Source organism: Bombina bombina, chromosome 4 (genome assembly GCF_027579735.1).
Source record: "Bombina bombina isolate aBomBom1 chromosome 4, aBomBom1.pri, whole genome shotgun sequence".
Lineage (NCBI taxonomy): Eukaryota > Metazoa > Chordata > Amphibia > Anura > Bombinatoridae > Bombina > Bombina bombina.
This window is the reverse complement of record NC_069502.1, coordinates 783,863,538-783,886,073: the sequence shown is the minus strand read 5'-3', so window position 1 is coordinate 783,886,073 and position 22,536 is coordinate 783,863,538. Positions and strand designations below refer to the sequence as shown.

At 36.8% G+C, this 22,536-nt stretch overlaps 1 protein-coding gene across 6 annotated transcripts in view; it reads left to right on the top strand.

Moving 5' to 3' along the window:
- The window catches only part of AKT3 (AKT serine/threonine kinase 3), a 995,132-nt gene that overhangs the window by 767,289 nt on the left and 205,307 nt on the right, over positions 1-22,536 (top strand). For all 6 annotated transcript variants that reach the window (XM_053711160.1, XM_053711156.1, XM_053711157.1 and 3 more), the window contains one exon: positions 9,268-9,396. In XM_053711160.1, the coding sequence (XP_053567135.1) occupies positions 9,268-9,396 (129 nt within the window). The remainder of the gene's footprint in view (positions 1-9,267; positions 9,397-22,536) is intronic.

Genomic DNA, 22,536 nt, shown 5'->3' with positions numbered 1-22,536 from the left:
TAAAAAGCAAAACTATTACTATTATGAAAAGTGCAGTTCCTCCTTGCTCTGTTTTATTTATTTATATATATATATATATATATATATATATATATATATATATATATATATATATATATATAATCCACAACAGGCATGCACTCACTGGAAATTTTTAAATGTGCTTTATTTTGCACAGAGATTAAACATGTGATGTTTTAGGGATATCCCCCCCTTTATCAGACTAAGGGACTAAAAAGTCTCTTAGTTTATTAAATTAATTTTTAAAAAGAATAATAATATATATAATTGCACCTAAATGTCAGAACGAGGTTAACACAGGGGTAAAAAAAAAAAAGCTTTGCCCACAAAGCACTTAAAACAGTAAAAGGTATTCACCTCTTCCAAGGCTTCAACTCCAGATGATAACATGCCAAGAATACAATAGTGCTTATAATTAAACAAAACTTGAAATACTGCCAAACTACAAACAAATATAGCTAAAAGCAGGTTAACATTCAGACTGCAATTAATGTGTGAAAATTAACTATTTAAAATTAAGATTTTTCTTTAGTTCCTTGAAAGTATTTTTAAAACTTATTCATTTTGCCAACTTTTGATAACTTTGCCCCCAACATCAGGCCATCTCCATTTTGGTTAAAGCTTAAAGGGACATAAATAAAACACAATAACATTTCTATGATTCAGGTAAAGTGTAATTTAAAAAATAAAAAATATCCAATTTACTTCTATTATCAAATGTACTTCTTTCTCTTGGTATCCTTTGTTGAAAGGCATGTAGGAAAAGTGTAGAAGCGTGCACTTGACTGCAACAAAAATAACTTTGAACAGCTGTAAGAACAGTAGGTGGCAGCTTTGATTCCTGTTATGTACTGCTCCAGAAATGTGCACGCTATCTACCTAGTATCTCTTAAGCAAACCATGAGAATGAAGTCAATTTAATAGTAGAAGTAAATTGAAAACTTTTTTAAAATTCTATACAAAAGTTTTGGGTTTAATTTACTTAAATATATATTAAATATATATTATTATACTTATTTATACAGTAAGGGAAAAATTCTTTGATCCCCTGCTGATTTTGTACGTTTGCCCACTGACAAAGAAATGATCAGTCTTTAATTGTAATGGTAGGTTTATTTGAACAGTGAGAGACAGAATAACGACAAAAAAATCAAGAAAAACGCATTTCAAAAAAGTTATAAATTGATTTGCATTTTAATGAGTGAAATAAGTATTTGACCCCGTTGCAAAACATGACTTAGCAATCACAGAGGTCAGACGTTTCTTGTAGTTTTGCCACCCGTTTGCACACATCTCAGGAGGGATTTTGTCCCACTCCTCTTTGCAGATCCTCTCCAAGTCTTTAAGGTTTTGAGGCTGATGTTTGGCAACTTGAACCTTCAGCTCCCTCCACAGATTTTCTAAGGGATTAAGGTCTGGAGACTGGCTAGGCCACTCCAGGACCTTAATGTGCTTCTTCTTGAGCCAGTCCTATGTTGGCTTGGCCATGTGTTTTGAGTCATTGTCATGCTGGAATACCCATCCATGACCAATTTTCAATGCCCTGGCTGAGGGAAGCAGGTTTTCACCCAAGATTTGACGGTACATGGCCCCGTCCATCATCCCTTTGATGCGGTGAAGTTGTCCGGTCCACTTATCAGAAAAACACCCCTAAAGCATAATGTTGCACCCTCCATGTTTGACGGTGGGCATGGTGTTCTTGGGGTCATAGGCAGTATTCCTCCCCCTCCAAACCCAGCGAGTTGAGTTGATGCCAAAGAACTAAATTTTGGTCTCATCTGACCACAACACTTTCACCCAATTCTCCTCTGAATCATTCAGCTGCTCATTGGCAAGCTTTAGATGGGCCTGTACATGTGCTTTCTTGAGCAGGGTGGACCTTGCGGGCACTGCAGGATTTCAGTCCTTCATGGCGTAGTGTGTTACCAATTGTTTTCTTGGTGACTAGGGTCCCTTTTTGTTTCTTCCATTTGCGAATAATCTCCCCAACTGTTGTCACCTTCTCACCAATCTGCTTGGCGATGGTCTTGTAACCCATTCCAGCCTTGTGTAGGTCTACAATCTTGTCCCTGACATCCTTGGACAGCTCTTTGGTCTTGTATACTGGGGATAGGGAGAAGCGCTCCTTAAAAAATAGCTGATTATCAAAACAGAGCAAGATATATAGAAATGTCAAAAGACACTATTTAATAAAAGAAGTAGTAATACAAGAAATGTGTAAATAAAATATATGAAAATGTCTCTGAAAAGGAAGCAGTCTATACTGCTAAGCACATACAATACAGATGACAATCTAAAAGAGATGAGTGTAAGATGCCGGCCTCAAACTAATGTGCATAAAACAAATATGAAAGCATACAATATTATCCGCTAAGCATAAGTAAAGGGTATTAAGTCTATCTTGAAATACCAATAAAAATAGTAAAAACAAGACAGTAAAAACAAGATTGTATAATATATGTAACAATCGGAAAAAATTGTTACAGGTAATAACAACTTAGAGTCCTTGGAAATTTCCAGCAGTGTTAGTCCAGCACTTCCAGGGTATATTACACGATGTTAGCAAAGGCTATAATGTGAATAAGGGTGACGCTAAATAGCGTATATGAAGGGAGGTGAGGAAAGACTTGCAAAAAAGGTGAGTTTTTTTCTGCTGTGCACAGCGAAGACAAGAAAAAAGTACCTTAACCTCTTTGGCAGATGGAAAATGCATCTCTGACTTAATAACCCGTCCTCAAGTTACTTCTGGTCACGTGACGCAGATGTAGCCAACCAGAATGGCTTCTTCACGGACTCACAGTGCGGGCAATCCTTTGTTGTGGAGATGGAAACTTTGTTTCAAATGTAGAAACCACAGTCCTGCATTGGAGTGAGCGCCACAACAAGCTATTCCACAGAGCAGTAGCTATAATCCAGCCCACTGGTATATCTGAAGTGAAAGATTTAAATCAAGTGCTAGTGGGTATAGGAATATATGAAGGGCCTCAACAGGAATTATGCGTAATATGAACACTCGTTAGGCACAAAGTGAACAAAAGCACCTGTTCAGCTTCTATGTTTTCACCACATACACCCGAATGAATGAATAAGTAAGCACTATGCCTTTTGGCAGCGTTACCTGGCCATGGTGGAGAGTTTGGAATCTGATTGATTGATTGATTGCTTCTGTGGACAGGTGTCTTTTATACAGGTAACAAGTTGAGATTAGGAGCACTCCCTTTAAGAGAGTGCTCCTAATCTCGGCTCATTACCTTTATAAAAGACGCATGGAAGCCAGAAATCTTGCTAATTGATAGGGGATCAAATACTTATTTCACTTATTAAAATGCAAATTAATGTATAACTTTTTTGAAATGCGTTTTTCTAGATTTTCTTGTTATTCTGTCTCTCACTGTTCAAATAAACTTAGCACTAAAATTATAGACTGGTGATCATTTCTTTGTCAGTGGGCAAACATACAAAATCAGCAGGGGATCAAATAATTTCCCCCTCACTGTATGTATATATATATACAGGTGGCCCTCGGTTTACAACGGTTCAATTTACACCGTTTCAGAATAACAACCTTTTTTTCCAGTCATGTGACTCCTATTGAAAAGCATTGAGAAGCAAAAATAGCCAGTAGGTGGAGCTGTCCGCTTGTGTTGCAGCAAAGCCGAAATTAATCAGTTTAACTAGACCTGAGCTATCGAGCAGATTTCAAAGGAACAAGATCTTCCTGTCTATAAATCAGTCCAGATTGGAATGCATAGAAAGAACTGTTTGCAGAAAAATGCAAGTGAAGTCTGTGTTTTTTAATTTTTTTATTAGGTTTATAATGCTGTTTAGCAAATGTTTTTGTTCATTTAACTTAGTTTAATTATATATTCTGTGTTTTTTTATTATTTTATTAGGTTTATAATGCTGTTTAGCATTTAAAGTCTTCATTTCAAAGCTTTAAAAATAATGTATTAGGTGTTATTTATGACAATTTTGAGAGGGGCCTGGAACCGAACTCCCTCACTTCCCATTGACTTACATTATAAACTGGGTTTCAATTTACAACGGTTTCGATTTACAACCATTCCTTCTGGAACCTAACCCCGGCGTAAACTGAGGGCTACCTATATATATATATATATATATATATATATATATATATATATATATATATATATATATATATATATATATATATATAGTAAAAAAAAAAGCTTTATTATATTATAAATATATGTGTACATGTGTGTGCATTTTGCAAGATAAAAGGTTAAATTAAAGGGACAGTAAACACCAAAAATGATTTACCTTTTTACCTCTGTAATTACATTGTATCGAAGCCTCTGCAGATTTGCCCCCCCCCCCCTGTATTTCAGTTCTTGCATTTTAGCCAATCAGTGCTAACTCCTCTGTAACTCCACAAGAGTGAGCACAATGTTATCTATATGGCACACATGAACTAACACCCTCTAGCTGCGAAAAACTGTCAAATGCATTCAGATGGCTTAGAAATTAGCATATGACCCTCCAAGGTTTAGCTTTCAGCAAAGAATACCAAGAGAATAAAGCAAATTTGATGATAAAAATAAATTGGAAAGTTGTTTAAAATTGCATGCCCTATCTGAATCATGAGCGTTTAATTTGGACTTTACTGTCCCTTTAAAGCTGCTCATTTTTTTAAACTAAAGGTAATTGCATATTTGTGCACGACTGGTCCATCAATCAGATTACTAATCAGATGGCTGCTTCTACACTTCTATTGGTAGACAGTGAGATATCGTACAAGCATAAGGAAACAACATTTTCAGTACAATAAATATCAATTAAAAAATAATGCCATCTTGGATGCAAGGAATAAAAAAAAAAACTTAATGTCCCTTTAAAACACAAAATTCTCCATGCTTTAATCCGCCTCTCTTGCCTATTAGTCTATGATATTATAATATGCAATCATTATATATTTATATTCATATAAATAATATTGCTGATGATAATCTTGTTTGCTATATATACAGTATGTGTGTGTGTATATATATATATATATATATATATATATATATATATATATATAAATATATGTGTGTGTGTGTTATGGCTTATCACATACATGCATAAATCTTAAAAAATTATTTTGAATACTTTGTCTTAAATATTTTGTATATTGTTGAAAGATGTATCCATACTGTTAGTACAAGCAATATATCATAAATAACTCATTGGGAATGTGTTGGCATGTTGCACTTCCAATTAATTTAATTACAAAATGTAAGCTAATTAAAAAACTATTAACTACTGGTTACATATCGGTGGCCTACACTAGTATAAATAGAACGTGTGAAAATTATTGGAAAAGATTTATTTTTATTTTATTCAGCCGATCCCACATGTGAAAAAATATACAGTTTCTGGAAGTAGATTTTAACTCCCTTGTGCCTTACAAACTCAATATTCCATCCTTCATTCTTTATGTTTAAAAACTTTACATAAGAGTTTCAATCAACAGTTTAAGCAATAGTCAGTTGTACAACTCTTCTGTTTTAATTATTGAATTGTAAAATAAAATTTAAAACTTAAAAAATAGATTGGATATAGCATGAAATGTTAAAGAGTAACTGTACGTTAGCCCAGGGACACGCACATGTCTTTAGCCATGTGGCAGCAATGTTTGCAACAATGTTTTATAGCAATATTATACTTGGTTGCAAACAATGCTATAGAATTCTAAAGACATGTGCACTCTTCTAAGCTCTTATAAGCCTTCCTAGGTTTACTAATCAACAAAGAGGACAAAGCAAATTTGATAATAGCAAAAAATTAAAATGCTTAAAGGGACGTTAAACTTCTGGGTACAACTACATTTTTTGTGAGGGCTACTACTCACCATGCTAATTTTTTTTTTTCTTTCTGTACCTATAGTTGTTTTTAAAGCTCTTCTCTTATTTTAACCCATTACAGAAGTTAGGGATAGATTACGAATTGAAAGTAAACGCGTTTGCTTGAGCACAATTAAATTTAATGTGTGTCAGGTTAGCGCAACTTCAGAACTCTGGTTAACACTCAACTAAAAGCTTGCATAAAACACATGAAAACTACATTGTACAATACGATTATATTTATATATATATTTTATTTTATTTTTATTGAAGAATAAATTTTTACAATAGAAATGAAATTGTCAACAGTACATTTCACACATTGTTACAATACATGGAGCGAAGCAATTTGTCACATTTTTGCGTTTTTCAAGATTTTCTGTTCACGTCCAACACCATCAGATTATATTTGTAATCCAGCGTGCATTCACAATATGTATACCTGAGTTGACTTTTCTCTCTGTTAACGCATATGGTTAATAAGTAGAAAAAAGAAAGAAAGATTATGAAACATACAAAGGAGGGTAGGACGGGGTGGGGGGAGAAAGAGGGGTCGGGGTACTTGTATTTCAAGTTTCAGTGCTACTGCCTGGTTGCAGTTAAAATTCCATTTTGGCTATCATATCTGGACTCCACTCCATAGATCTAAAAGCCCTTGGTGGAATTGAATGTTATTTGTTGTCAAATAGTGTAAGCGTTCCAATTGTAATATTTCTGTGATCTGGGCATGCCAGTCCCGAATTGTCGGTGGTGTGTTAGACTTCCATCTTTTTGGAATAAGTTTCTTGGCACTATTTAGCATTATTAAGAAAATATTTTTATGTAATTTATTTTGTAATTTCGGGACCTGAAGAAACATCAGGTGGTGAAAATTAGGTGCAATATCTTAGCCCAGCACAGAGGACATAGACCTGAAAACTGATCTCCAAAACTCCACTATATGAGGACATTCCCACCATATATGCTGTATCGTACCAGCCTGCCCACATGCCCTCCAACAGCGGTCACTGATCTGGGGGTTGAGTTTATGCAATCTATATGGTGTTAGATACTATCTTATATTTATATATTTTATAAAGTGCTTGGCTGTGTATTTACTGTAAACATTTCACAATACAATGTTCTTCACATAAGGGAATATGTTCTAAGTATTTTAAATTAGATATTCCTGATATATGCTTCAAACCTGTGCACGATTCTAAGCATACATCCCTGTTTTTCAAAAAAATATACCAAGAAAATAAAGAAAATTTGATGATAGAAGTAAATTAGAAAGTAGTTTAAAATTGCATGCTCTATCTGAATTATGAAAGAAAATTCACAAAATGTATCACACCAAAAATGTATTAAATACCTATGTGGTAAAATATCAGCCTAGTTTTTATCACAATTCCCACTTATATAACAGGAGTAAGGGAAAAGGGCTTTGGAGTCAGAATAGCAGTGCAAAGGAGTAAGGGAGAATTGCTTTGGATTCAGGCTAAGCAGCTCACAGGAGTAAGGGAGAATGGCTTTGGAGTCAGGGTAGAAGCTCACAAGAGCCTGCACCCCCTAAATCATGGCTAATTCCTTCTTCTCTTTGTTGCCTAAGTCCTGGGGGGGAAATGTATAATTGGTCCCACCTCCTGCTCTATTGGCAATTCCCCTGTGTTTCCTATTCTGAGAAATAAATAGTCCACAGTATGTCCCCATTTACCCCACCCACATCCCTACACACAGGAATGTGTATACTGTAAACAAACCCTTATTTAATATAGCTTGTCAAAATGTTTTATTTCTTCCATTGTTTGCACTCGCTAGCACTACCATAGGCATGTCCCTCCTGTCAATGGGTCACAGGTGATGGGTATATGGTTCTTTGTCACTGCTCTACCTTGCTTTCCTGGTCACTGCTCCCTGTACCCCACATGCCGTGCCCCTGCTTCCCTGGGTCCTGCCTGCGGGGGTATATGGTGCCTAGTTCTCATAGTCTTCAAGGCTTACTCCCCAGGGTACACGAGAAATCCTGGGGCCTCCAGTGACCCTGAGCACCTCCCAGTATAAAGCAAATCACAGTCCTGCAGTAATCAGAGCTCCCCACCCCACACACCGTCACTCACCTCTTTCTTTAGCCAGCAATTCTCACACTTCCCTCGGCCCGCTGCATTTTAGATATCTAGCCGGTCCCCCTGCTCTCATTCAGATCCAGACCGGGAGGAGGAGAGGGAGGGCCGGTGAGAGGAGGAGCCGCTCAGGCCAGCAGTATGTCAGCTACGTGGCGATGGCCGGCCTCCTTAAAAAAAAAAGATGGAAACTTTAAAAAAAGCGCTCCCCCTGCTGCCTGCGCATAGAAGTGGCCCAACTCACACACTGAAAATTGTGCGATTAGCAAAGTTATAGGCTCTGTTATGGGTGGTGCAGCAAGCACTTAGAAAGAAGGTGCAAAGGGCTATGGCAAGTTATACCTCTATCGCACGTGCGGTAAAAAAAGGGATATTTTTTATTAAACTGGACAGTCTAGACTGGAAAAAATTTTGCTGAATAAATATCATTTTTCCAATAGGGGGGCTATTGGAGAAATTATATTTATTCAGCCAAAAAAATATTTTCTTTCTTTTTCTTTTTTCTCAGGGGGTTCATGTGCAGCTGTGGTCCTATGGAGGAGCCTCCACTGTGCTATGTTATTTCATATTGTACAATTGCTCATTAAATCATATTTTATGTTCTATTTATATTATGTTTTCAGTTGCATGTTATTGCTACAACATTCTGCTTAAAGGGACACTGAACCCAAATTTTTTCTTTCGTGATTCAGATAGAGCATGCTATTTTAAGCAACTTTCTAATTTACTCCTATAATCAAATTTTCTTTGCTCTCTTGCTATCTATATATGAAAAAGAAGGCATCTAAGCTTTTTTGGGTTCAGTACTCTGGACAGCACTTTTTTATTGGTGGATGAATGTATCCACCAATCAGAAAGGGCAACCCAGGATGTTCACCAAAAATTGGCCCGGCATCCAAACTTACATTCTTGCACTTACCAAGAGAATGGAGAAAATTTTATAATAGGAGTAAATTAGAAAGTTGCTTAAAATGGCATGCTCTATCTGAATCATGAAAGAAAAAATTTGGGTTCAGTGTCCCTTTAAGTTTTAACATAATGAATTAACATAAAAATTTGCTGTATTGTAAGAAAATATATCGATCTAAAGAACCATTCCAGTTTTTTTATACTTTCAACAGTTTCTGGTCTTGATCAGAATCCAGCTTGTCTTTCCAATTAAAAATAATAATAAATCATTTCTGAATATACTGTGCATATATATATATATATATATATATATATATATATATATATATATATATAAAGTATTTTGACTTCTTTTGCATGTTTCCTTTTATATTTTTTTACAGTTAGAAAACTTGATGTTGGATAAAGATGGGCACATAAAAATAACAGATTTTGGTCTCTGCAAAGAAGGAATCACAGATGCAGCTACAATGAAGACCTTCTGTGGAACTCCAGAGTACTTGGCTCCTGAGGTAGGAACTGAGATATAAAATGATCAGTGTGCCATTCAGTCTTACTGTGCTATATTACAATTAGTACTTATTTTTTATCTATTCAGTTTGTCATTTGACTAAATAATATTTTGTATATATTTTCTAAAACCTAATTACACTTGCAATACTTTCTGACAGTCACAGTTTATATCAGTTTGAGCATACACTAATGAGTACAGGGATATTTTTTTAACTTCATCACTAGATAAGTTGTGTTGTATTAAAGAGCTATTCAGTTATTTATGATAGATAAATAATTGTTGATATCCATAAAGTATAATAATCGGTATACTGTGTGGTAAAACATTTTTGCACAGGTCCTTTAATTCAATAAATAAATGGATACAAGCACAATATCTAGTGTGACTAATTTCAGCTGAAGGGAGAGTCTACTTATTTAAAACAATAGATAATCCTTTTATTACCAATTCCCCAGCTTTGCATAACCAACACAGTTATATTAATATACTTTTCAAATCTGTGATTTCCTTGTATCTAAGCCTCTACAGCTGCCCCTTTATCTCTGTGCTTTTTACAAACTTGTATTTTAGCCAATTAGTGCTGGTTCCTGCATAACTCCATTGAATGAGCACAATGGCACACATGAACTAGCACTGTTTGGCAGTTAAAAACTAAAAATATACATTGAGATAAGAGGCGGCCTGCAGTGGCTTAGAAAGAGGAGTATATTTAAAGGTTAAGAGGTGATAAAGTATATTAATATTAAGATGTTGGTTGTGCAAAGCTGAATGGGTAGTAAAGGCATTATATATCTTTGTAAACAATAAAAAAAATAGACTGTCTAATTTATGTTCTTAATCATGGTTTAACACATTTATATTTAGGAGATAGACACACATTTTTATGACCAGTGAAATTAATTTATATAGAGATATGCACAATACTCCAAAATGTTTGACATTTTAGAGGGTCTGTTTTTATTTATTTAAGTTCAAACTGTTTTTAAAAGGTGGACCTGATGTATAAATATGAATGCATAACTTTTTGCCTAGATTACTTTATGATAAACTTAAAGAGATTGTTTTGAAATGTATTAGAACACTTTTATATATATATATATATATATATATATATATATATATATATATATATATATATATATATATATATATATATATGTGGTGCAGAATAAACAAACTTTTCCTATTACCCATAATTTCAAATAACTTTCTAATATACGTTTATCAAAATTGCTTTGTTCGCTTCCATTGTTGAGGCAAATATCTAGGTAGGTATCCGAGTAGACTAAGGCACAACAATGAACAACTAGCTAGCTGGTGATTTGAGAGTCTACATATATGCCTCTTGTTATTGGCTCACCAAATATGTTCAGTTAGCTTCCAGCAGTCCATCACTGCTCCATTTTATCCCCTTTCTGATGTTGGTTGGTCAAGCCCCACATCTTCATACTGGGCGTTGTCATATTGGTGCTTAGGTACTTTTGTGCTCTGAGACAGAAGTGGTGCACATTTACAGATCAGTGTCATTGCTGTTTTTTCATTTTTTTTGTAGCGACTGCATTGCTCCAATATTTTTCATGCGGCCTTTTTCATATAGTTTGTTATAACTTTGAAACTGTGTATAAAAGCTACAAAAAATGTAAACGCCCCTCTTTGTATTGTGTGCTAACCTGAAGCACATGATAAAGCTGTAAAAAAAGATGGCAACATCACTGATCTGTGAATGTTTGCTACTTCTGTCACAGAGTGCACAGAAAGCTGCAAGATGGTGGCGCCAATTTTGAAAAGTGAGGAGCCTTGCCAATCAGGACTTTTAAAGGGTTAAAATAAGAAAATGTTTCTGATGAGAGCGACAGGCACAGGAGGAAAAACGATATCTTGAGTTCTGTTGATGTTGTGTCCTGCAATTTAAAGGGACATTAAACCCCCAAACAAATTATTTCATGATTTAGAAAGAGCATGCAATTTTAAACAAATTTCCCATTTACTTATATTATCTAGTTTGCTTCATTCTCTTTATATTTTTTGTTGAAAAGCATATCTAAATAGGCTCAGTAGCTGCTGATTGGTGGCTGTACATAGGTGCCCTGTGTGATTGGCTCACTCATATACATTGCTATTTCTTCAACAAAGAATGAATCACGTTATATAATAGAAGTAAAGTGGAATGTTGTTTAAAATTGTATTCTTTATCTGAATCATGAAAGATTTTGGGTTTCATGTCCCTTTAATGTTCCATCAAACTTTATCACACAAAAATATTTTAACATGTTTAACAGCTGCTATTTCAAATGCATGATAGAAAAACAAATAATATGTCCCTTCAATACAGTTATTTAAAAAATGTATGTTTCTTCTGTTATGTGTGATCAGTCCACGGGTCATCATTACTTCTGGGATATAACTCCTCCCCAACAGGAAATGCAAGAGGATTCACCCAGCAGAGCTGATATAGCTCCTCCCCTCTACGTCAGTCCCAGTCATTCTCTTGCACCCAACAACTAGATAGGATGTGTGAGAGGACTATGGTGATTATACTTAGTTTTTATGACTTCAATCAAAAGTTTGTTATTTTACAATAGCACCGGAGCGTGTTATTACTTCTCTGGCAGAGTTTGAAGAAGAATCTACCAGAGTTTTTTACTATGATTTTAACCGGAGTAGTTAGGATCATATTGCTGTTCTCGGCCATCTGAGGGAGGTAAAAGCTTCAGATCAGGGGACAGCGGGCAGATGAATCTGCATTGAGGTATGTAGCAGTTTTTATTTTCTGAATGGAATTGATGAAAAAATCCTGCCATACCGTTATAATGACATGTATGTATACACTTCAGTATTCTGGGGATGGTATTTCACCGGAACTACTCTGTTAAAGGTCACTAATCCTTTTAATAAGTATTTGTCATGTTAAACGTTTTTGCTGGAATGTAGAATCGTTTACATTGCTGAGGTACTGAGTGAATAAATATTTGGGCATTATTTTCCACTTGGCAGTTGTTTGCTTTAATTGTGACAGTTTCGTTTCTCTTCACTGCTGTGTGGGAGAGGGAGGGGCCGTTTTTGGCGCTCTTTGCTACGCATCAAAAATTTCCAGTCAGCTACTCTTATATTTCCTGCATGATCCGGTTCATCTCTGACAGATCTAAGGGGTCTTCAAACTTCTTTGAAGGGAGGTATATTCTCTCAGCAGAGCTGTGAGAATTTTATATTGACTGTGAATAAAAACGTTTGCTCTGTAATTTTTATTTCAAATTTAATTATTGTTATTTTACTAATGGGAACAAAACCTTTGCTAAAAGTTGTGTTGTTTTAAAGTTTGATGCTATAACTGTTTTTCAGTTCATTATTTCAACTGTCATTTAATCGTTTAGTACCTCTTTGAGGCACAGTACGTTTTTGCTAAAAAAGATTATAACCAGGTTGCAAGTTATTGCTAGTGTGTTAAACATGTCTGACTCAGAGGAAGATATCTGTGTCATTTGTTCCAATGCCAAGGTGGAGCCCAATAGAAATTTATGTACTAACTGTATTGATGCTACTTTAAATAAAAGTCAATCTGTACAATGTGAACAAATTTCACCAAACTGCGAGGGGAGAGTTATGCCGACTAACTCGCCTCACGCGGCAGTACCTGCATCTCCCGCCCGGGAGGTGCGTGATATTATGGCGCCTAGTACATCTGGGCGGCCATTACAGATAACATTACATGATATGGCTACTGTTATGACTGAAGTTTTGTCTAAATTACCAGAACTAAGAGGCAAGCGCGATCACTCTGGGGTGAGAACAGAGTGCGCTGACAATACTAGGGCCATGTCTGATACTGCGTCACAGCTTGCAGAGCATGAGGACGGAGAGCTTCATTCTGTGGGTGACGGTTCTGATCCAAACAGATTGGATTCAGATATTTCAAATTTTAAATTTAAATTGGAGAACCTCCGTGTATTACTAGGGGAGGTCTTAGCAGCTCTCAATGATTGTAACACCGTTGCAATACCAGAGAAACTGTGTAGGTTGGATAAATACTTTGCGGTACCGGCGAGTACTGACGTTTTTCCTATACCTAAGAGATTAACTGAAATTGTTACTAAGGAGTGGGATAGACCTGGTGTGCCGTTCTCACCCCCTCCAATATTTAGAAAAATGTTTCCAATAGACGCCACCACTCGGGACTTATGGCAAACGGTCCCTAAGGTGGAGGGAGCAGTTTCTACTTTAGCTAAGCGTACCACTATCCCGGTGGAGGATAGCTGTGCTTTTTCAGATCCAATGGATAAAAAATTAGAGGGTTACCTTAAGAAAATGTTTGTTCAACAAGGTTTTATATTGCAACCCCTTGCATGTATCGCGCCGATTACGGCTGCGGCAGCATTTTGGATTGAGTCTCTGGAAGAGAACCTTAGTTCATCTACGCTAGACGACATTATGGACAGGCTTAGAGTCCTTAAACTAGCTAATTCATTCATTTCGGAGGCCGTAGTACATTTAACCAAACTTACGGCTAAGAACTCAGGATTCGCCATACAGGCACGTAGGGCACTGTGGCTAAAATCCTGGTCAGCTGATGTTACTTCTAAGTCCAAATTACTTAATATACCTTTCAAGGGGCAGTCTTTATTTGGGCCCGGTTTGAAAGAAATTATCGCTGACATTACAGGAGGTAAGGGCCACGCCCTACCTCAAGACAAAGCCAAAGCTAAGGCTAGACAGTCTAATTTTCGTCCCTTTCGGAATTTCAAAACAGGAGCAGCATCAACCTCCACTGCACCAAAACAGGAAGGAGCTGTTGCTCGTTACAGGCAAGGCTGGAAACCTAACCAGTCCTGGAACAAGGGCAAACAGGCCAGGAAACCTGCTGCTGCCCCAAAGACAGCATGAACCGAGAGCCCCCGATCCGGGACCGGATCTAGTGGGGGGCAGACTTTCTCTCTTCGCCCAGGCCTGGGCAAGAGATGTTCAGGATCCCTGGGCGCTAGAGATCATATCTCAGGGATACCTTCTAGACTTCAAATTATCTCCCCCAAGAGGGAGATTTCATCTGTCAAGGTTGTCAACAAACCAGATAAAGAGAGAAGCGTTTCTACGCTGTGTACAAGATCTGTTATTAATGGGAGTGATCCATCCGGTTCCGCAGTCGGAACAAGGACAAGGGTTCTACTCAAACCTGTTTGTGGTTCCCAAAAAAGAGGGAACTTTCAGGCCAATCTTAGATTTAAAGATTCTAAACAAATTCCTAAGAGTTCCATCGTTCAAAATGGAAACTATTCGGACAATCTTACCCATGATCCAAAAGGGTCAGTACATGACCACAGTGGATTTAAAAGATGCTTACCTTCACATACCGATTCACAAAGATCATCTCCGGTATCTAAGGTTTGCCTTCCTAGACAGGCACTACCAGTTCGTAGCTCTTCCATTCGGATTGGCTACGGCCCCAAGAATCTTCACAAAGGTTCTGGGTGCCCTTCTGGCGGTACTAAGACCGCGAGGGATTTCGGTAGCTCCGTACCTAGACGACATTCTAATACAAGCTTCAAGCTTTCAAACTGCCAAGTCTCATACAGAGTTAGTTCTGGCATTTCTAAGGTCGCATGGATGGAAAGTGAACGAAAAGAAGAGTTCTCTTTTTCCTCTCACAAGAGTTCCATTCTTGGGGACTCTTATAGATTCTGTAGAAATGAAGATTTACCTGACAGAAGACAGGTTAACAAAGCTTCAAGATGCATGCCGTGTCCTTCATTCCATTCAACACCCGTCAGTAGCTCAATGCATGGAGGTGATCGGCTTAATGGTAGCGGCAATGGACATAGTACCTTTTGCACGCCTACACCTCAGACCGCTGCAATTGTGCATGCTAAGTCAGTGGAATGGGGATTACTCAGATTTGTCCCCTACCCTGAATCTGAATCAAGAGACCAGAAATTCTCTTCTATGGTGGCTTTATCGGCCACACCTGTCCAGGGGGATGCCATTCAGCAGGCCAGACTGGACAATCGTAACAACAGACGCCAGCCTGCTAGGTTGGGGCGCTGTCTGGAATTCTCTGAAGACTCAGGGATTATGGAATCAGGAGGAGAGTCTCCTTCCAATAAACATTCTGGAATTGAGGGCAGTTCTCAATGCCCTTCTGGCTTGGCCCCAATTAACAACTCAGGGGTTCATCAGGTTTCAGTCGGACAATATCACGACTGTAGCTTACATCAACCATCAGGGAGGGACAAGAAGCTCCCTAGCAATGATGGAAGTATCAAAGATAATTCGCTGGGCAGAGTCTCACTCTTGCCATCTGTCAGCAATCCACATCCCGGGAGTGGAGAACTGGGAGGCGGATTTCTTGAGTCGCCAGACTTTTCATCCGGGAGAGTGGGAACTTCATCCGGAGATCTTTGCCCAAATACTTCGACGTTGGGGCAAACCAGAGATAGATCTCATGGCGTCTCGCCAGAACGCCAAACTTCCTCACTACGGGTCCAGATCCAGGGATCCGGGAGCGGTTCTGATAGATGCTTTGACAGCACCTTGGAACTTCGGGATGGCTTATGTGTTTCCACCCTTCCCGCTGCTTCCTCGATTGATTGCGAAAATCAAACAGGAGAGAGCATCAGTGATTCTAATAGCGCCTGCATGGCCACGCAGGACTTGGTATGCAGATCTAGTGGACATGTCATCCTGTCCACCTTGGTCTCTACCTCTAAGACAGGACCTTCTGATACAGGGTCCATTCAAACATCAAAATCTAATTTCTCTGAAACTGACTGCTTGGAAATTGAACGCTTGATTTTATCAAAGCGTGGTTTTTCTGAGTCGGTTATTGATACCCTGATCCAGGCTAGGAAGCCTGTTACCAGAAAGATTTACCATAAAATATGGCGCAAATACCTATACTGGTGCGAATCCAAACGTTACTCCTGGAGTAAGGTTAGGATTCCTAGGATATTGTCTTTTCTACAAGAAGGTTTAGAAAAGGGTTTATCGGCTAGTTCTTTAAAGGGACAGATTTCAGCTCTGTCCATCTTGTTACACAGGCGTCTGTCAGAAAATCCAGACGTCCAGGCCTTTTGTCAGGCTTTAGCTAGGATCAAGCCTGTGTTTAAAGCCGTTGCTCCGCCATGGAGTTTAAACTTAGTTCTTAACGTTTTACAAGGTGTTCCATTTGAACCCCTTCATTCCATTGATATAAAATTGTTATCTTGGAAAGTTCTGTTTTTAATGGCTATTTCCTCGGCTCGAAGAGTCTCTGAGTTATCAGCATTACATTGTGATTCTCCTTATCTGATTTTTCACTCAGATAAGGTAGTTCTGCGTACTAAACCTGGGTTCTTACCTAAGGTAGTTACTAACAGGAATATCAATCAAGAGATTGTCGTTCCATCCTTGTGTCCAAATCCTTCTTCAAAGAAGGAACGTCTTCTACACAATCTGGATGTAGTTCGTGCCCTCAAGTTCTACTTACAGGCAACTAAAGATTTTCGCCAAACTTCTTCCCTGTTTGTCGTTTATTCTGGACAGAGGAGAGGTCAAAAAGCTTCTACTACCTCTCTCTCGTTTTGGCTTCGTAGCATAATACGTTTAGCCTATGAGACTGCTGGACAGCAGCCTCCTGAAAGAATTACAGCTCACTCCACTAGAGCTGTGGCTTCCACTTGGGCCTTTAAGAATGAGGCCTCTGTTGAACAGATTTGCAAGGCTGCAACTTGGTCTTCGCTTCATACTTTTTCCAAATTTTACAAATTTGACACTTTTGCTTCTTCGGAGGCTATTTTTGGGAGAAAGGTTCTTCAGGCAGTGGTTCCTTCTGTATAATGAGCCTGCCTATCCCTCCCGTCATCCGTGTACTTTTGCTTTGGTATTGGTATCCCAGAAGTAATGATGACCCGTGGACTGATCACACATAACAGAAGAAAACATAATTTATGCTTACCTGATAAATTCCTTTCTTCTGTTGTGTGATCAGTCCACGGCCCGCCCTGTTTTTAAGGCAGGTAAATATCTTTTAAATTATACTCCAGTCACCACTTCACCCTTGGTTACTCCTTTCTCGTTGATTCTTGGTCGAATGACTGGGACTGACGTAGAGGGGAGGAGCTATATCAGCTCTGCTGGGTGAATCCTCTTGCATTTCCTGTTGGGGAGGAGTTATATCCCAGAAGTAATGATGACCCGTGGACTGATCACACAACAGAAGAAAGGAATTTATCAGGTAAGCATAAATTATGTTATTCTTTTTCTATATTAAAAATTGAAAGGGATATAAAACCCATAGGCTAAATCACTTAAAAGTTATGCAGTATAACTGTAAAAAGCTGACAAGAAAATATTACATGAACATCTCTATGTAAAAAAAGGAAGATATTTTACTTCAAAATGCCTTCATCTCACAAGAAGTGCTCAGTGAACAGTTATCCTTCAGCTACTGTCTGTCTGCAGGTTGGGGGGAAAAAAACAATAGCCAATCAGCATCATGAGATTTCATAGTAAACTTCCTTAATCCTAGTAGGGAAATAACATGACTGCCTGCACATGCCAGATGCATGCTTCCTTGCAAGTCCTGGGACCTAGAATCCTGATTGGCTGCTTAAAGTCCCTTTACAATGGGATGTGACTACTGAGGAAATTTTGATGTTTGGGTATTGTGTCCCTTTAAATGTATAATTTTCAAAGCCATGTGTTTCACCCTATCCATTAATAACCCCCCCCCCCTTTTTATTCCATTTTTTTCTTTCAACTGCTGGCCAGGGTGACACAGGCAATATGAGACTCTGTTGCACAAGCCATATTGCTGTTTGCATTGAATGCTTATTCTCAAGACCTCTTCAGGCTACTCATTCATTACACTCACAACATTTTAGTTTATTTATTACTTTCAAATAATCTCTTTCAGCGATAATTTACACTGAATTTCTAATGTCTAAAAACATTTTGAGCTTTTAACAAAATACCTATTAAAACTGCTATAAAATGCATCATTTGTTTCAAAGCTAAAAATAGTAGAAAGAAAAATGTCTATTACTTAAAAAAGAAATTGTATCTATATTTTTTTTTACTTTAACCCCTTGAGTACTAACGACGGCTCTGAGCAAATTGTCTCAGTCAGATGCTAACGACGGCTCAGAGCCGTTGCTAGCACTCTGCCACCTTGAGGGAGATCTGGGGGATCCCACCCGCTCCTACCACCGGCGATCGGGCCTGCATAGTGACAGGCATCACCGAGGCTTCACGTTTTGCACGGTGACATCACTCGCAATGACGTGATGACGTCACCGCGCAATTTTATTTAAAATTCACAATAGACAGTATAGGGAAATGGGGCATGCTGCTTAGATGCCTGTATCTCGAACATTTAAGACGCTACAGACCCCCAAGACCCACCGTTGGAAAGGTAATCACCTAACCTTTCAAACGGTATACGTCTTTGGGATCTGAAGAAAAGAAAAAAAAACTTAAAAAAAATATTTAAAAAATGAACAAATTAAAAACCCTAAAATCCAGCTTAGCACCCAGGTGGGACAATGCTTAGCACTCAAAGGGTTAAAAGGTCAAAAAACACAATATTTTTATTTTGTTATTTTAAAAAGAACATGAAATTAAAAAAAACAAAAAAACTTCCAATTTACTTCTGTGAACAAATTAGCTTTGTTCATCCTAGTATTCTTTGTTAAAGAGCACACCTAGTAGTAGGTAGTATGCACATGTCTGAAGCACTGCATGGCAGAGATCACTGCTGCCATCTAGTGCTCTTCCGAATATATAACATTCTTAAAATTATCTTGCAAAGCTCTTACTATATAGTTCTCCAGATATGTGCACCCTCAAAAGTTTCCCTATCTCCTTTTCAACAAAGATAATAAACTAAATTTCATAATTCAATTAAAAAAATGTATGCTGAACAATGAAAGACAAATTTTGCCTTTCTCGTCCCTTTAACTTAAATCTGGCTTTGATAGCCATTGTAAATAAAAAGTGTTTAATATATTACAGTCAATAGAAATTCTTCTGTATGTGCATTTTCGGTACAAATACAGCACATTATATCCCATCCCTATATGTCTTGCCTGCTTTACAGGTTTCCTAAAGGTCAAAACAGTATTCTATGGTTGCTTAGCAGTGTATCATTTGCTTAAAGGGACAGTCAACAGCAAAATTGTTATTGTTTAAAAAGATATATAACGCCTTTACTACCCATACCCCAGCTTTGCACAACTAACATTGTTATATTAATATACTTTATAACATTTAAACCTCTACATTTCTGCCTGTTTCTAAGCCACTACAGACAGCCTCTTATCACATGCATTTTTATTAGCTTTTCACAACAAAAGACTGCTATTCATGTGAGCCATATAGATAACATTTTACTCTCTCCCATGGAATTGTGCATGACACAGCACTAATTGGCTAAAATGCAAGTCAATAGATAATAAATAAATAGCCATGTGAAGAGGCTTAGATACAAGTGGTAATAACGTAATATCTCATAGCGCCCAATATACTTCCCAATAGCTCCTGGATAATAGGGTACCTAGCTACCCCTAAATGTGAACACTGTATATATTAGAATCCAAGGAGCGCCTAACTAGAGGCTAAGGGAATAGGTCTATAACAATTAACAGTGAACTGACAGGAGGTAAAACAATCAGCTGATAAAAATATTCCTATTCAATTAATGCTGTTTAAAACCTATTTAATAATATATATTTAAACAGTGTACAATAAAAGCATGGATCCATGTGACAGAAAAATAACAACAGTAACAATAAAAACAGTTACAATAAGATATGTAACAATAAAATACGTAACAATAAAACTTCAATTTCAATTTGGCATCAATAGGGTTAGTAATATCACCAATCAAATGAAAATGAGTTAATTGGAATGGGGATTAAATGTCTATAGTTCCTTAATATAAGTTGATCCTCTTCTTAGTGAAAAAATATATAGTGGGTTGTTGCAAAAATATATTGAAAGATATTAAAAAATATTGAAAAAAATCTTGTGAAAAAAATAAATAAAAAATATATATATATTGTGAAAAATAATAGAAAAATACTGTGAAAAAAAATGTGAAAAAATAGTGATAAAAACCAGTTAAAAACTGAAAAATAGGTGAAAAGCCAAAAATATAGAGGGGTATATAAATGTCAAAGTAAAAAGAATATAATGTGGTAGATATCCAAAGTTACTTGTATCCAAACATGTAGATGATATAAAATAAGGTGTACAATGTGATTTGTTTGAGATGGTGGTAGTTTAACAAATTTACTCCTCCTTAAAAATGTATCCTTGATATGTGAGTTTTAGTGATATTTTGATTAACAGGATGTTCGGTCTTTGTCCTAGATTCAATCCCTTAATGATTCCTGTAAGTAGAAAGGTGACATAGTGCAATATTGTTACAAAAGGTATTAGTAATATTAAAATAATGCTCACCAAATTTTTTCAACGTGTTTCGGCCCCTTTATTAAGCCTTTCTCAAGACTATGTTAAGGTAAGCTATGGTGGCTGTATTTAAGGAGGTTATGCACCAATCAAAAATATTGTGATTTTGGCGCCAAACTTCCTTACTGTGACCCGGAAGTGGTCGTTATGATTCCCTTCCATTTTCGGCCAATTGTGTTCCTTTTGTTAATCATTATGTTAATCCGTTAGATAGATAAGTTGTTCTTAAATGAGTTGTTCTCGGTAGTATTGTGTGCTGAAGATTACTGACCATGTAAGTCGCTTCGTATGCTATCCTTGGGAGCATAAGACCGGAAGTGACGTAATTGTATCCTACGTCACTTCCGGTGTTGGTATCGTTATTTAATTTAAGGTTTAGGTACTATTTAGATTGTTATGCTACTTCTGGTTTCCATTGTTGGCGGTTAATAGCACATGCTCGCTTTTTTGAAAACTATAATGTGATGTTGTAAGTGAGATCATTCTAGATGATTACAATAAAATTCTTCATATTAAAATACATAGACAGTTATAAATATATGGAATGATAGGCAATATTAAATGCATGAACAATGTGTAAATATATAAAAATTATATAAAAAGATATAAAAAAAATTAAAACGATGGGCAATACTATAATAATAATACAATATAAATGGAGTTCGAATACCTTTAGATAAAAACGATAAAAATGATAAAAACAGTAAATATATTCCACCATAAAATGAGATTATGGCATAAAAAATGTATTAACAAAACACAATAATAACTACTGCTCATCGATGGGTGACTCTATAATTTAGAGATCCTTGGTCCTACACTCTAAAACTTGCTAGCTACGACTCTAAATTAAAATACAACAATTAAAACTTAGAAATCAACGTTTAATGTTAAAAATAAAAAGGCGGTAAACATTTAATAATATAAAAGGTCATCTTTAATCATGTAGTGGAATTAGATGATAGAACTTATATGGTGTTCATATCTTGTATAATAAATAGATGTATATATAAAGAAAATTGGGTTATAAGAGGAAAATCGGGGTCCCTATTTCGCCTATAATGATAAACTGTTAACTCAGTCTAAATGATTATAAATAAAGAATGTCAAATAACTAAATGAGCTAGTATGGTGATACATGCAAACTAGTCAAGTGTCTTCTTATAAAGACTAGAGTTCAGTGATTATTTAAGACTCAATAGATGTGAGAGATCTTCTCTATTATTCAAACCCCTAGGGTATAGGCAGTCTATATTAAAAATCCATTTAGATTCTGCAGTAAGTAATCTTCTCTCATAATCTCCTCCTCTCCAATTAGGTGTTACTATTTGGACACCTATATAGTTGAAATCTTTTTGGTTAGCTTGGTGATGGTTGGTAAAATGTCTAAAGTGCAGTCTCAGTGCTTCTGTGTTTAATCTTCAGTAAATGTTCCCTAATCCTGTCTTTAAGGACTCTGGACGTCTGCCCTATGTACTGCAGACCACAACTGCACCATATCAGATAGATAACTCCTGTACTACTGCACCTTATAAGGTCACTGATCTTGTATTTGACCTTCGTGTTATATGAGACAAAATCTGTTGTCTTTATCCCTCTCTGACAGGCCTTACAGTTCAAGCACGGAAAGAATCCTCTAATTTCTTTACCAAATACATCTTTGGTTTTAGTGGATGTCTTTCTGGGTATACTGGGTGACAGT